Raw genomic sequence first — 13662 nt, 5'->3', positions numbered from 1 at the left:
TACTCTACTCATTAGATCAACTCGATTAGAGTTCGTTCATATTATTAGGAACAATAAGAGAAAAAATATAATAAAAAATAGAATCAATCACACAAGATACAAGATTTACGTAGTTTCGCAATATGTCTACGTCTATGGAGTTGGAAATGATTTTATTTAGATGATAATCAAATATATAGTACGACAATCGTATAAGAGTTTAATATAATATATAAGAAACCCTAACTAGCTGGTCGAGTCAGATTAAAATAGCCAAATATATAATGGGTTTTACTCTTAAAAAACCTATAAATATAGACTTTAATACCAAATCACGTAAATCTCGTTGTCTCTTTATACATAGTTTACGTGCTTTATATACCATTTAAAACATATATAATGAGCACCCACTATTGTATCTCGGTCCAAATATCATCACAGATCATTCAACCATATTGTTGACATCTGGGCTTAATTGAAAAATGCATCAACATTAAATTTATGCATCACTCCCTTCTTATATATTTTTCTCTTTAACAATGAATTTATCTTATGTTGACCATAAAAGAAATGGAATCAGGAGCACATGAACATGATGTAAGCGTTAGCTGACCAATAGGTAAAACCATTGACTAAGTACTTGGTGAGACATGATTGATTGCCTGGATCAAAGCTGACCAAACACACTTGATCAACACAAGCAATATGTACACCTATTAAAAAAACAAGTCATATTTTTATCTTTAAAAATGCTTTGTGGGGTTCGGAATTTATATCCCGAATTTTTATTTATTTATTTATTTAGTGATTAATAAAATATTTTTTAATGATATTGTGAATTTTTTTATTTTAAAAAAATATTTAAAAACATTAAAAAATCAAAAAAAATTATTTTAATTTATTCGGTGAGTATTGGGCTACATTCCTCGGGATGTAGCTGGACTCTTTTATGTTATACCGAGATATTACAGAAATGATTAGAAAATAAAAAATAAAATAAAAAGATGAGAAAAGAGATATTACAGAAAAATAGAATTATTATTTTAACACGGTCAGAGAATCATTGCGAAATTCCTAATATTGCTTTTTTCAAAAGGTATTATTATTTGGACTTCTTGTTTTGGACATGGATCTGAAAATTTCGAGAATGACCAGTCAACTAGGAAGCCTTCTCCCCTACAACCGAAAAACGCGTTTTGAGCCATTATTACAGTCAAAAGCCTGCCTTTAGAACGAAGACAAAGCTCACCAACTAGCAAAGTTCCAAAGAGGCCCAAAACGAATACACTTTCAGCTGCTTCCTAGAAACATGAATTTCACAATCAACAACAGCCACCATAAGACCACATCTTGTCCCCTGTTTCCTCTTGTTTTCCCCCGATGAATAATCCTTCCACTATGGACAACTCGGAAACAACGTCAAGATCAGCAGCGACAACGAGAAGCTTTAGCTCTGATGCCTTGTCCACCACTCTCTGCAACTCAATCCAAGCTCTGGGTCGAGGCTTCGATGTCACCTCAGATATTAGGCTCCTATACTGCAAGGGAGCTCCTGGGTCGAGGCTGGTTCATCTTGATGAGGACCACACCAGGGATCTTGTTCTTAACGATGGCGTTGTGGTGCCAAATGTGCCTGTTGACATTGAGTGCTCCATGGGGAATAGTGGCATAGAGAGAAGATCTGTATGCTGCTTCCATGAGGTGGTTTCTTGATCTATTTTGTTCAGTTGTTTTTATTTCAGTCCTGGTGAGATGTAATTCTTCCATATTTGTCAGGGGTATATCTGAATTTCGAAAATTCTTGAATATTGATAATCTTTTTCTTTTCTCCGCTTTTTCAATCGTTGGTGGGTCTGAGATTTAGTTTTTTTTTTTTTTTTTTCTTATATCGTTCAATCTGGTTGAGATTTCTCTGGAAACTTGTTTTTCTTTATTTTGAGTTGGTACTGACATAAATATCCAGGATATTGGTTTTCTTCTCCTAGATTTGGTTAGGTCTCAAATTATGATTGGTTAACTTTCAACTCGTTTACTCTCGTTGTGAACTGGGCTTGCTGGGTTTTTTGTATTTGTTCATATGAGTGTGCTTCAGAACCATTAACATTGATTTTTAGCATTCAATCATTGTGTCTTTTTTTCTTTTTATTTTGCCTTCTAAGATTATTTGTGAATTCCGGTTGTCAATAACAGAATGGTCTAGTATATTGAGACTGCAAATTAAAAGGAAGCGCATTGACAATCATAAACCAAAAATGAATAGAACAAAAAACACTATATACTAGGTTACTCATTAAAAGTTTGTAAAAATGCAATAACAATTTTCCATGATTCCTTTGTAGAATTATAATCTCTGACCACCATTTTGATCCTCTAGTTGTAATCTTATTTGAAAGTTGGGTGGTTAACTTGGACCACATTTTAGCCCCTTATAAATTTGGCACTAGTTGAATTATGAAAATACAGCTCTAATCTTTTGGCGTTGTTGGGGAACTCTTATATCTGTTTTATTGTACGGTCATCAAATCATTGGGAGATGTGATTAGAAACTACATGACTTGCCTGGAGTATATCGCACTTTTGTAATCTTATGGGTCTTCAGAAAGCAATTAGGTCCAAATTGTGATTGTATTGTCGATAGTGTTAGAGACATACCGTAAACCTGCATTGCAGTTCATAGTTCTAAGTATTTAAGCTCCATCACTTCCTTGAAAAAAAATACATGTATTTGAACATTGGATAGATTTGATCTTCTTGAAAAATAATGTTGGAGATAAGGGTCCGGTAACTGAAAGTAACTAAGTTTTATGCTATTAGTTTAACAATTCTCTATTCCTACAAGCTGACGGTTTTGGTGCAAAAAGAAAAAATTGATAAGTAATGAAGCATTTTATTGTTGAAGAATAATAGGCATAGTCCAAGTACCTAGGATGTATACAAGAGATACACCTATGCTTGATGAAAAACTGTTACAAAAAACTCATGGACTCGTAATCTCTAAAAATCTATCACTTGTGACCATTGAAATTGAGTGTTGATAAAGAAAGCTCTAAATTCATCCATTGTCCACTTGTGATCTTCAAACCTCTCGTCATACAACAAGCGTGTGGTGGATCTCTTAGCTTGTTGGCAAGGTTTTAAGGGGATTCATCATATTGTTGCTATTTGGAGGATGATCCCTTTATGTTTGATGCGGCACTAATGGTTGGAAAGAAATGGGCAATGCTTTGAAGATGAGAACGTTCAATGGGATAACTTAGTGTGCTTTTCTTTAGTACTTTGTGTTTTTGGGTGAAGGCTCTTGTTTTAAATGGAGACATGATTTTCTTTTAGCCTCATGATTTTCTTTTAGCCTATTCTAGTTTCTAGCTTGTATTTAGGTGTTTTCTCTTGGATAATTCTTGTGTACATGGGCTATGCCTATTTGCTTGTCAATTAAATTTTCTTATTACTTATAAAAAATAAATTATAGAACTCTTTGAAGCGTCTACTTCCAAATCTTATGTTGCTTTGGAGAAGCAGATGTTCCACGTGGCAACACCATTGGACAATTCCAAGAGATGTGCTATTGAGGCTTCCCGCACCCTCTCAATCCCATATATACCAAGATCGTCAAGGACCTTATCACCACACCAAAGTTCATGCTAGATTGGATGTATCAAAAGTAAGGGGATCATTTGCAAATAAAAAGTGGGATATTTTGAGAGTGTCAATGTTTCTTCTCCCCATAGAAAATCTCAGAAAGAAGCCTCCCTCCAAACTTGAAATCATTTTACTGAAAGCATTTAATGACCGTAACAAAAAAGAGTGGAGATAGAGGATCACCTTGTCTCAAACTCCCCCCCCCCTCCCGCCCCGCGCGGGAGTTATTGAACTCTTAGTGTACCATTACCAAAATAGATAAGCACACTAAAGAGATAAAATGCTCAATCAAGGAACACTATTTCATCCTAAAGCCACATCTCGTAGGTAATAGGAATTTCCAATTCACATGATCATTGGCCTTCTCCATGTCCAGTTTGCACAATATCCACAGTTCTCCTGACTTGAGATTACTATCGAAGCACTCATCAGCTATAAGTACCAAATCTAGGATTTGCCTACCTCTTACAAATCCAATTTGGGACTTTGAGATAATCGTCTTCATTATTGTGCCCATTTAGTTCCCAAAGACTTTGGATGTGGTTTTATACATCTCATTCACAAGATTGATAGAATGGTAATCACTTGCATCTACTGCATCCGGTGTTTTAGGAATTACAAAGGTTGCATTGAGGCCTTTTCAAATCTCCCAGCTGATTGGAACTCTTGAAAAGCACCCATAATATCATCTTTAACTATGTCCCAACGAGTCTGAAGGAACACCATGGTGAAGCCATAAGGGCCTGAAGCTTTGCCACTAGCCACACCTTTCACCACTTTCATGATCTTTGTCTCTTCAAAAGGTCTCTCAAGCCACTCCAGTGGTCTATGGTGCTAAATGCTAACCCATCAAGCTTCAAGAACTTCTGGTATTGCTGGAGGAAAAAAAATCGATGTGCAAAATTTTTGTTAGGTATTGCTGGCTAATGGAGCCAAGGAAAATTGTGGCAAGTTCATGTGGGGACCAGTGGTGTCTGAAGTTGATATACAAAGTGCATAGATTTATGTGGGCCAAAACATTGGATTATGTCATGATGAGGACATTGAGGAGCATTTCTTGAAAATGATGGTTATTGGCTTCTAGATATTCCATTCAATGTTGGTGAACATTATTGTTCAAAGCTTCTAGAGGAAATGTAAGTAGAGCTCCCCTCCACTTCCTTTCTTTTTATCTTTGACCCTATCTACAATATCCTGCATGCAACAATATCTATAGGGAAACCATCAATTTTATTCATATATTTCAAATTTGAAAAAATAATTAGGATGTCTCATTTACTTATAAAAAAAATAATTTGGGTGTCTCGTTTAGGGTTTACTGATCACACTATCTTACCAACCATCATTAAATGCACTAGCATCATAAACCTTGCTTCATAATTCAGATATGTAGAAGGTTCTATGGCCTTTGTTGTCAATTTGAATGAAATGTAAATTGGCAATCAATTTGGATAGGTAGAGAAACTTCAGCTTTGTTCATTTCTATGACAGCTTTAGCTTTTGACTTTTAGAATCCGCTTGATGTCCAAGAGTTCCAATGTCTAGCTGGGTTGGAGAACACTCAGATATCTTTCAAGGGTAGATTATGTTGTTGGGAGAGAGAGATTCATGATGCGGGTAGTATCAGAGCTGGTGGGTAGAAGTTATATCTAAAAAGTTGTGGCACAATTTTCCTTTTTAAGTTGGATTTCTGGATTAGGTTTGGCTCACATAAGAACTCAGATAAATGTGTGCTGTTGCTCTTGTGGCACAATTTTTATTTTACTTTTAGTTATGGATTATGATTGGCTGAAATGAGAACTCAGATAAAGGCATGCTGTTGCTCAGAGATTTGAATAAAAATAATCATCTGATAATGGACGGTACAAATCTTTTATGAGTTGGGATAGTAATCAATGTCCTTGAAAATAATCATACGAGGAAATCCTGGATTGCCTAGTTTGTCATATATGATATGAAAAAAAAAGGCCTGCTGGTCAGGGAAAATACCTTTTTGTTTCAATGGCAGATGCTGATGTTCTTCTGCTGCAGTTCTAGTATAGCAACCAATTAGCCTTTATATAGACCAGGCTGGCGGCAAGCAACCAAGTAACTGATCAACATGTCTTTTGAAGATCACTAGACATTTAGTTAAGCATTTGGAAACCCTATTATGTATTGATTTTTTTCTTCTTGGCAAAAAGGAACCTAAGAACTAGCCAGACATCACTCAACACTCAACCCCTTTACAACTGGTAATTGGATTACAGTTGTGTTATGTTGCTGGTTTGCCATTATTTTGAATTCTAGTCTGAGTCTGCAAATTGAAATTTTTTTAAGCTTCCGCTTCTGTGGAGGAGGTCATTGGTAAACAGCTTCTCCTCTGTTTGAGCACAACAAAGGTGATCAACATTTTGTGGACAATCTAGATAGAGAGTAAGTTGGATGTTTGATGTTTGTAGGGATAGAGCTATCTTTGGTAATGATGAAGCCTTTTTTTTTTTTTTTTCTTGAGTTCATTGTCTGATTGGATGACTGCTTTAGGCACCACCCATTTCATTACATCTTTAGATTTTGTGATCTTATGAACTTCAGATTGTAACTTTTACGAGCTGCTCTAGTGCACCACCTGTGTACTTGTGCATTATCCCCTTATAAATATTATATAAGAAAATGACAAGTTATGGGAGTCAAACCACGATTGTCCTTCAAGGATTCTTTAAACATATTCATAGCCAATATCACTATATATATATATATATATATATATATTTTTTTTTTTTTGATAAGTAAAAGATAGATATTATTGATATGAATGAGATATTCTTCATTCAACAAGGACACCAATGGTATTCTTGTTGAATATGAGCTCCCAAAGCTGTGGATGGGTCTTTATTTGTATTTTTTTCACTTTTGTTTTTCCATTTTACTTCAATTTGCTTAGATGTATAACTTATAATTTCAAACCGATTAGGAGCACCGGCATTCTGTTTATTGATCTATATTTGCAAAAGAATTGAAGATATCTTGTGGTCATAATCTTATTTCTAGATCGATTCAAGTCATTATATTCTCACTTAATTGTTTGTCATCAAGATCAATCCTTGATTTTCATACATTCAACCACTGTTTGTTGTTTCTGTATTTGGTATCATGCTTATGTTTTGTATGTTGTAAATCATTTGTGCAAAGATGTTTTGGATTTTTTTCTCCTGATACAACCAAACAATTTACCTCTTTTTGTTTTTAGCCTATCAGCGTTTAATTGATGCCTTTGATACTGAAATTCCAGATGGCAGAATATTTTAATAAGAAATCAGGTGTATCGGGAAGCATCCCGCTGGGGAGTTTTAATGCGATGTTCAATTTCACTGGTTCTTGGCAAATTGATGCAGCAGCTACGAAATCTCTTGCTATGGTTGGATACATCATTCCCCTATTTGAAGTAAAATTAACAAAATCAAATTTATGTTTACGTGAAGAAATCAAACGTGTTGTTCCATACTCTTGGGATTTTGCATCTTTGGCAAGGTCAGCAATTCATCACTGATATGTATTGTTGTAATTCCCTTAACTTTAGTTCTGGAAATATTCAATCCATTTTTCATTGTTTTAGATTTGAATTATTTTCTTTAAATAGATATTCTAGCATGATACAATAGTACCTATTAAGATCAATAAGTGGAAACATCTTCAGAAAGGACTCTTTGACCTGGAGGGGCCACTATGGTTATAGTTTTTACTTACTGTGATATGTACACACCATGATGACAAGTTTATCCCCCAAGTAAAATGGGGGTTATTGGTCCCAGTGGAAATGCCTCTGTCGAAGTATGTATTTGACACACTAGTAACAGTGTTTCACTTGGTCTAACCTGGGAGAAAAGGATAAAAGCACGGATCCACTGGTATCATCTTTGTATTGAAAAATCTTGCAACTACCAGTTAAAAGGCGATATTCTGATTATAATTGTCCTGTTAATACATATAGAAGGAATTTAATAGTTCCAAACTGTAATGATTTCACAATATGGAGTGACTGCGTCTGGATAACTAAATAGATGCACTCGATGTTCTAGTCAACATTCAAACTTGAAAGATACAGTGCCATATTATGAGTATGATTTTTCTTTTTCTGTTAATACTTAGATCAATTTGATGGTCTGGCAGCATGTTTCTGACTGGAATTTCCATTTTTTCTTCTCCCACTTTTCAGTTTTATTGAAAATTTTGGTACCCATATTGTTACTTCAGCAACAATTGGTGGAAGGGATGTAGTTTATATCAGGCAACACCACTTCTCTCCTTTGTCCACATTGGATGTTGAGAGCTATTTGAAAGACATTGGGGATCAGAGGTTTCTGGACTCAAAAGGCCAATCAAGTGCTGGTCCCTTAAAATACAAGGACAAGGTCAGTATATGGTGCTATTGCTTCAAAACTAGTTCTCCTAAAAAGTGGTATTTACTCTCAGAAGCCTGAGGGAACTTTTAGGTCATTGCATCAAGCCTTTTACTGTTTAGAAAATAAAAATATGCATGCCTGTCCATTTACTGTTTAATTCCATAAATGCTCCTCTTGTCATATATGCATGCCTGTGCGCACACACAAAGAAAATAAAAATAAAAGTTGAGTCTTTTGCTGCAGGATGTCACTGTAATTTTTAGGAGGAGAGGAGGCGATGATCTTGAGCAGAGTCATGCCAAGTGGGCTGAGACTGTGCAATTGGCACCCGATGTGATTAACATGACATTTACACCCATTGTTTCTCTCTTGGAAGGTGTGCCTGGAATAAAGCATCTAGCCCGTGCAATTGATTTATATCTAGAGTGTAAGATCTCGTCCACTTTGTTTGCTTAAAAAGTGAGTTTCTTTGCAATTCTTGTTTTGATTGGCACTGGGTGTCTGAGAACAAACTCCGAGTAATCCCAGGGGGCAATTCTAGAAATTAGTTACTAAAATTATTATCGCAACATATTAAAAGAAAAGGACTCATAACAATCCAGTTACCCTATTATTTTAACTGTGAAGGGTTTGAAGCCATTTTAAAAATCTATTCAATGTTCATACATGGTTAAATGCTGTTTAATTATAATGACCAGTGATCAAGATAAGGGGAATACACTTTTCAGACCAATGTCTTAGAATTTCATGCACTCTTGCTTGATAAGGCCTTTCAACGAAATATGGTTGCACCTCAAATCTTATCCTCTCCTTTTCTCTTTACATGATTGATTCTTACTATAGCAGCGCTGTGAACATTGTTGTCAATCTTGCTACCCATTGTAACAATTCATCATTTTGATTGTCATCCTGATGTATTGGTTTTGTGATTCTTATAAGCTAAATAAATCTCTAAATACCCTAAGCAATATGCTAACTGCAATTTAATTTAGACATGTTTAGGAGCAGTCTTATTCATGTTCTTCCTACTATTGAATAGCTATTTAACAAAAATGCTTTAATTATTATTGTCTTGCTATCTTTTATTGCTTTTACCAGACAAGCCACCCATTGAAGACTTGCAGTATTTCTTGGATTTTCAAATTGCTCGAGCTTGGGCCCCAGAACAGAATCTACACAGAAAGGAGCCTGTGTGTCCCTCCCTTCAGTTCAGCTTGATGGGCCCAAAGCTACAAGTGAGCCCGGATCAGGTATTCTTTGCAGTTACAGTGACTCTCTTATGTGTAATCATTATGAATTTGAAACGGCCTTCCAAGTGGTTCAGACATGTCCTGCATTTTTTATTTAATTTTCTGTGCTGCTAAATAATAAAAAATAGACTGAAAAAAGTAAACCAGGAAAAAAGGAGTTGTAATTCAAGCCACTAGGAGTTGTTAGCATCCGTTGCAATTGTTTCATGCTAACCACTGAAGCCAGGAAGGTTCTATTTCTCCAACTTGGTACTTAGGATAGGCTATAATTTTTTAATGACTTGATCTTTTCTCCCCTCCCCATGCAAAAATGTGCTAATGTGAGTGTGTGTGAGAAGAGGGTTGGGTGGGGTTGGGGGGAGAGGGAGAGAGGGAATCTTTGAATTGGGTCGATGTCCAACTTCTCACTTCAGGTTTCTCTCGTTCTTGGCTTACTGCAGTTCCATTGAAATAAAAAGTAAAGCTAATGCAGAATTAGAATCTCTCCTTGACATGTTACTCTTCATTATCTTTTGTAAACTGTCTCACCTTTGAATACCTAGTGTTTCTCTCTCTCCAGATTGACTACCACTACCAATTCAAGGTTTTCTACCTATGATTAAACATGTGTCTGTTACAGGTAACAGTTGGTCGGAAGCCAGTGACTGGGCTTAGACTTAACCTAGAAGGGAGCAAACAGAATCGACTTGCTATCCATTTGCAACATTTAGTGTCTCTTCCAAAAATTCTTCAACCCCATTGGGATGCGCACGTGGCCATTGGTGCACCCAAGTGGCAGGGTCCAGAGGAACAAGACAGTCGCTGGTTTGAGCCAATCAAGTGGAAGAACTTCTCCCATGTCAGCACTGCACCTATTCAGCATACTGATACTTGCATTGGAGACCTTTCTGGCGTTCATATTGTCACAGGGGCTCAGCTTGGTGTATGGGAATTTGGAGCCAAGAACGTGTTACACCTCAAACTCCTCTTCTCTAATGTACCAGGATGTACAATAAGGCGATCTGTTTGGGATCACAGCCCTTCCACACTTAATAATTCACAGAGGCCCGATGGCAGTTCTTCGTCAGTTTCAAGTGACAAAAGGGAAGATAATTCAAGCCAAATTGGAAAACTGGCAAAAATAGTAGACTTCACAGAAATGTCAAAGGGGCCACAAGATATCCCTGGTCACTGGCTAGTCACAGGGGCAAAACTTGGGGTTGATAAGGGAAAGATTGTATTGCGCGTAAAATACTCCTTGCTGAATTACTGATGTGTTCCTTTTTTTTTTTTTTTTGGTAGTTTTACCCACCCCAGTAGAAACTATAGCCAAGCATTCTTTGAATAGCCAATACCAGTTCTGTTGTGTACATTGTGTTTTTTACTCTACAGCCGCTTTGTTGATAGTCACATCATTAATTAGCAGAGTATCATTTCTTCTAGAACTGTTTGCATTTTTGTTTATTGAATAGGCAGGTTTTTTAAATGATAGGCTTGATTATTTTTAATAAAATTCGATTTTTCTTCATTGAGGTGATGATCCATTCTTCTTACGCCTTGAGGTGATGATTCATTCTTCTTAATTGATGAAATTTTGCTTTCCCTGCATTTTGTATTTATTTATTTTTAATAATGATATCCATTTACAAATTCATGTCTTCCATTTTTTTCAATGCTGAACATGTGAGGCTCGGGATTATTTGGCAAATTGTCCCCAATTACAAGATCTCATACATCATCCATACTTGCTACTCAATATGGAGTCAAGTTTTTGAAGAATTTCATAGGTCTAACTCATCTCATAAAATCATTTTAACAAAAAAGGATTATTCATTTTTTATAAATACATTCAATCTCTTGTTCACAGGCAATATGGAATTATTCCTCAACATAATTTCTTACGTGCAGGCCAATATTTTTTTTTATCTTTGTCACAGATTAAATAATATGGGTCCTTCTTCGTCTTGAATTTAGCTATGTTATCATGAAAAAATTTATGAGATTAACTCATCTCATAAAACATGTTCAACAAGAGAGGATTACTCATTCCTTAGAAACATGTCCAAGCTCTTGTTCACAAATAATGTGGGATTATTCCTTAACAGTTTTATCACCGAGATGACATATTAAACCAAACTCTTTACTCCCTAGAAGTTGCTTTAAACATACAATCAATAACTTGACATGCATAGCAATGGTATTCTTGTCTTGTCCTATCATAAAATGTACGTTATTAAAATTACTTGTATAAAGATTTATTTTTAATAACATGACATGCTATAGTAGTATTGAAATATCATATGACTATACTCGAAACTATCTAATAATTATTAAATAAACAAGTAACAATAAGTTGGATATTCTAGCCGGCAATTTTAGGCAAAGGGATCTATCTAGTTGATTGTGGACGAACCGGATCCAATTGCCCGACATATGACCAATTCATTGACAACGCAATGCATTCAGCAGCTCATCTGTCCATCTTTGTCAAGTCTCAACCCCAAGCATCGAAGTGTCTGTCAGCATTCTTGTTTCACTTTTCCTCAACAACAACATATAAGTCCTTTTGTTTCAACATCAATCTGGACCATATTTAAAAGGAAAAAGAAATTCCTTTGCTCGATAATAATTATAGCTTCTCCAATATTGATGTATACGAAAATGAAGTGGCTATATCTTTATCATTGTACGTTTCCTTTGCTTAATTAATTATACCTTCTCCAAATCTATATGCTTTCTCCCATTAATATATAGATAGAGTGATCGATGACAGATTGGGACGCTTTCGGATTCAGTATGAATATTACTTTCTGCCTGTAATTTTCCTTTTGTCAACTGCGGGTCTAAAACGTAGTTAAATGTTCAAACAACACCGAAGTTTCTAAACATTTCCCTTGGAACTTTAGTTTTCTCATTATAGGGGAGTTGGAGATACAAAAAGGGTAGCAATAAATGACATGATCCGTGAACTCAATATGAACACAATAAGAAATTAGCAGAGGTCAATTTGTTAATAATGGATCAACTTGTTTAATTCAAAATCAATCCGCAATAACTCATTTAAACATTATTTCAAACTTATAATTTTATTTCAAAATAATAATTTTATTATTATTGGGTTGTAATATTGGTATTTCTTAATATACTTATATTTTTATTGTTGGGATTGTGATTTTAGGCCTATGCTTATATTTTTTATTGTACATTGAGTTTGTAATATTGATTTTATTATAGGTTAAAATCTGAAAATATTGATATATTTTGTTAATAGATAGTCTTATTGTTTTTTATTTTTTTTAGAAATATTGTGGCTACTAATTAATAGATTTTAACTTTGACATGAGATTATATTAATCATGTCAAATTGGTTATGGGGTTCATTTCAACTCATTTACATAAAACGAATTTAAACATATTGAAATTGGTCGTGTCATGTTGATCTATTTATAATTAATTATTAAACTGATCAAAATGAGTCATGTTGTGTTACCAGTTATTTAAATAATAGATCATATTAGGATTTGATAGTCTGAACCATTTAGCTTAATGAATAATATTCAGGTTAACCCATATAATCTTATGTCTATGACTTAAAATGACACCAAAAAAAAGCCATAAACACGAATTGTCCCCCTAATAAAAATTACATATATATTAATGTGAAAAAAGATAAATCTAACTACCAATGCTTGTAACTTATGTTAAGACATAAATATAAATAATAAAATCTATCAATTCTCATTAGGTTAAGTTAGAACAAGTGGTAATTTCATATAATATTATAATAAAAATCCTAGTTTGAATACTACACTTCATCTGATTAATTAAATATTTGGACGTTAAAATAGAAATATAAATAATAAAAATCTGCCCTTTTTTATCAACTTAAACTTTTGAAATAAGTGATAGTTTCACAAGTTAAGCTAGCTCCACCTTGAATCTCTTGACTCAACTAAGAGACTCAACTCAAGCAAGTTGGTTGAGCCAATGTTAGACATCAGCCTCAGACATTATATAATAAATGTGATATATATTTCTGATTAAGAGTGCATGCGTGTCAACGTTAACATTTTGATTTCTAAATTCTTTACTAATTTGATCTCCTATCTCTTACGTAATCTCAGTTATTTTTATGTTAGTGCTAAGAACTCTAGCCAATTATGATTTAATGAAAAGAGTGACAAAAAATATTCGCGTACTGCTACATCTACAAAAGAATTACATAAACTGATGTAGTTTTATCTAATTTATTAGATCTTTTTTACAATAAAAATAATTTTATAATTTGACAAACCACATCAATCCATATCAATTTATGGAATTGTTTTCGTATAATTCTTTTGTGGCTAGATTATTTTCCAACATATTCATATAATATGTCAAGGTAAAAGGGTAAAATTGATGAAACGAAAATAGAACGTTTTAGCAAAACT

The 13662-nt window shown here is 34.5% G+C and overlaps 1 protein-coding gene across 1 annotated transcript; it reads left to right on the top strand.

Moving 5' to 3' along the window:
* The first annotated feature begins 1115 nt into the window (after positions 1-1115).
* On the top strand, positions 1116-10757 carry LOC122279378 (MACPF domain-containing protein CAD1). Its single transcript, XM_043090006.1, has 6 exons — positions 1116-1680; positions 6890-7128; positions 7814-8009; positions 8244-8427; positions 9099-9250; positions 9870-10757. Exons 1-6 carry the CDS (start codon positions 1360-1362, stop codon positions 10500-10502), a joined length of 1725 nt encoding a protein of 574 aa, XP_042945940.1. The 5' UTR covers positions 1116-1359; the 3' UTR covers positions 10503-10757.
* Positions 10758-13662: the final 2905 nt, after the last annotated feature.

This window comes from Carya illinoinensis, chromosome 10 (assembly GCF_018687715.1).
Source record: "Carya illinoinensis cultivar Pawnee chromosome 10, C.illinoinensisPawnee_v1, whole genome shotgun sequence".
Classification (NCBI taxonomy): Eukaryota; Viridiplantae; Streptophyta; class Magnoliopsida; order Fagales; family Juglandaceae; genus Carya; species Carya illinoinensis.
This window is presented reverse-complemented; position numbering and strand designations above follow the sequence as displayed.

What these genes read in the sequence shown, in the direction of transcription:
- LOC122279378 (XM_043090006.1), top strand. Translation starts at nt 1,360, where the DNA reads ATGAATAATCCTTCCACTATGGACAACTCGGAAACAACGTCAAGATCA. An exon ending in AATTGATTTATATCTAGAGT is followed by an intron (nt 8,428 to 9,098) that starts GTAAGATCTCGT and finishes TGCTTTTACCAG; the next exon opens with ACAAGCCACCCATTGAAGAC. An exon ending in TACAAGTGAGCCCGGATCAG is followed by an intron (nt 9,251 to 9,869) that starts GTATTCTTTGCA and finishes TGTCTGTTACAG; the next exon opens with GTAACAGTTGGTCGGAAGCC.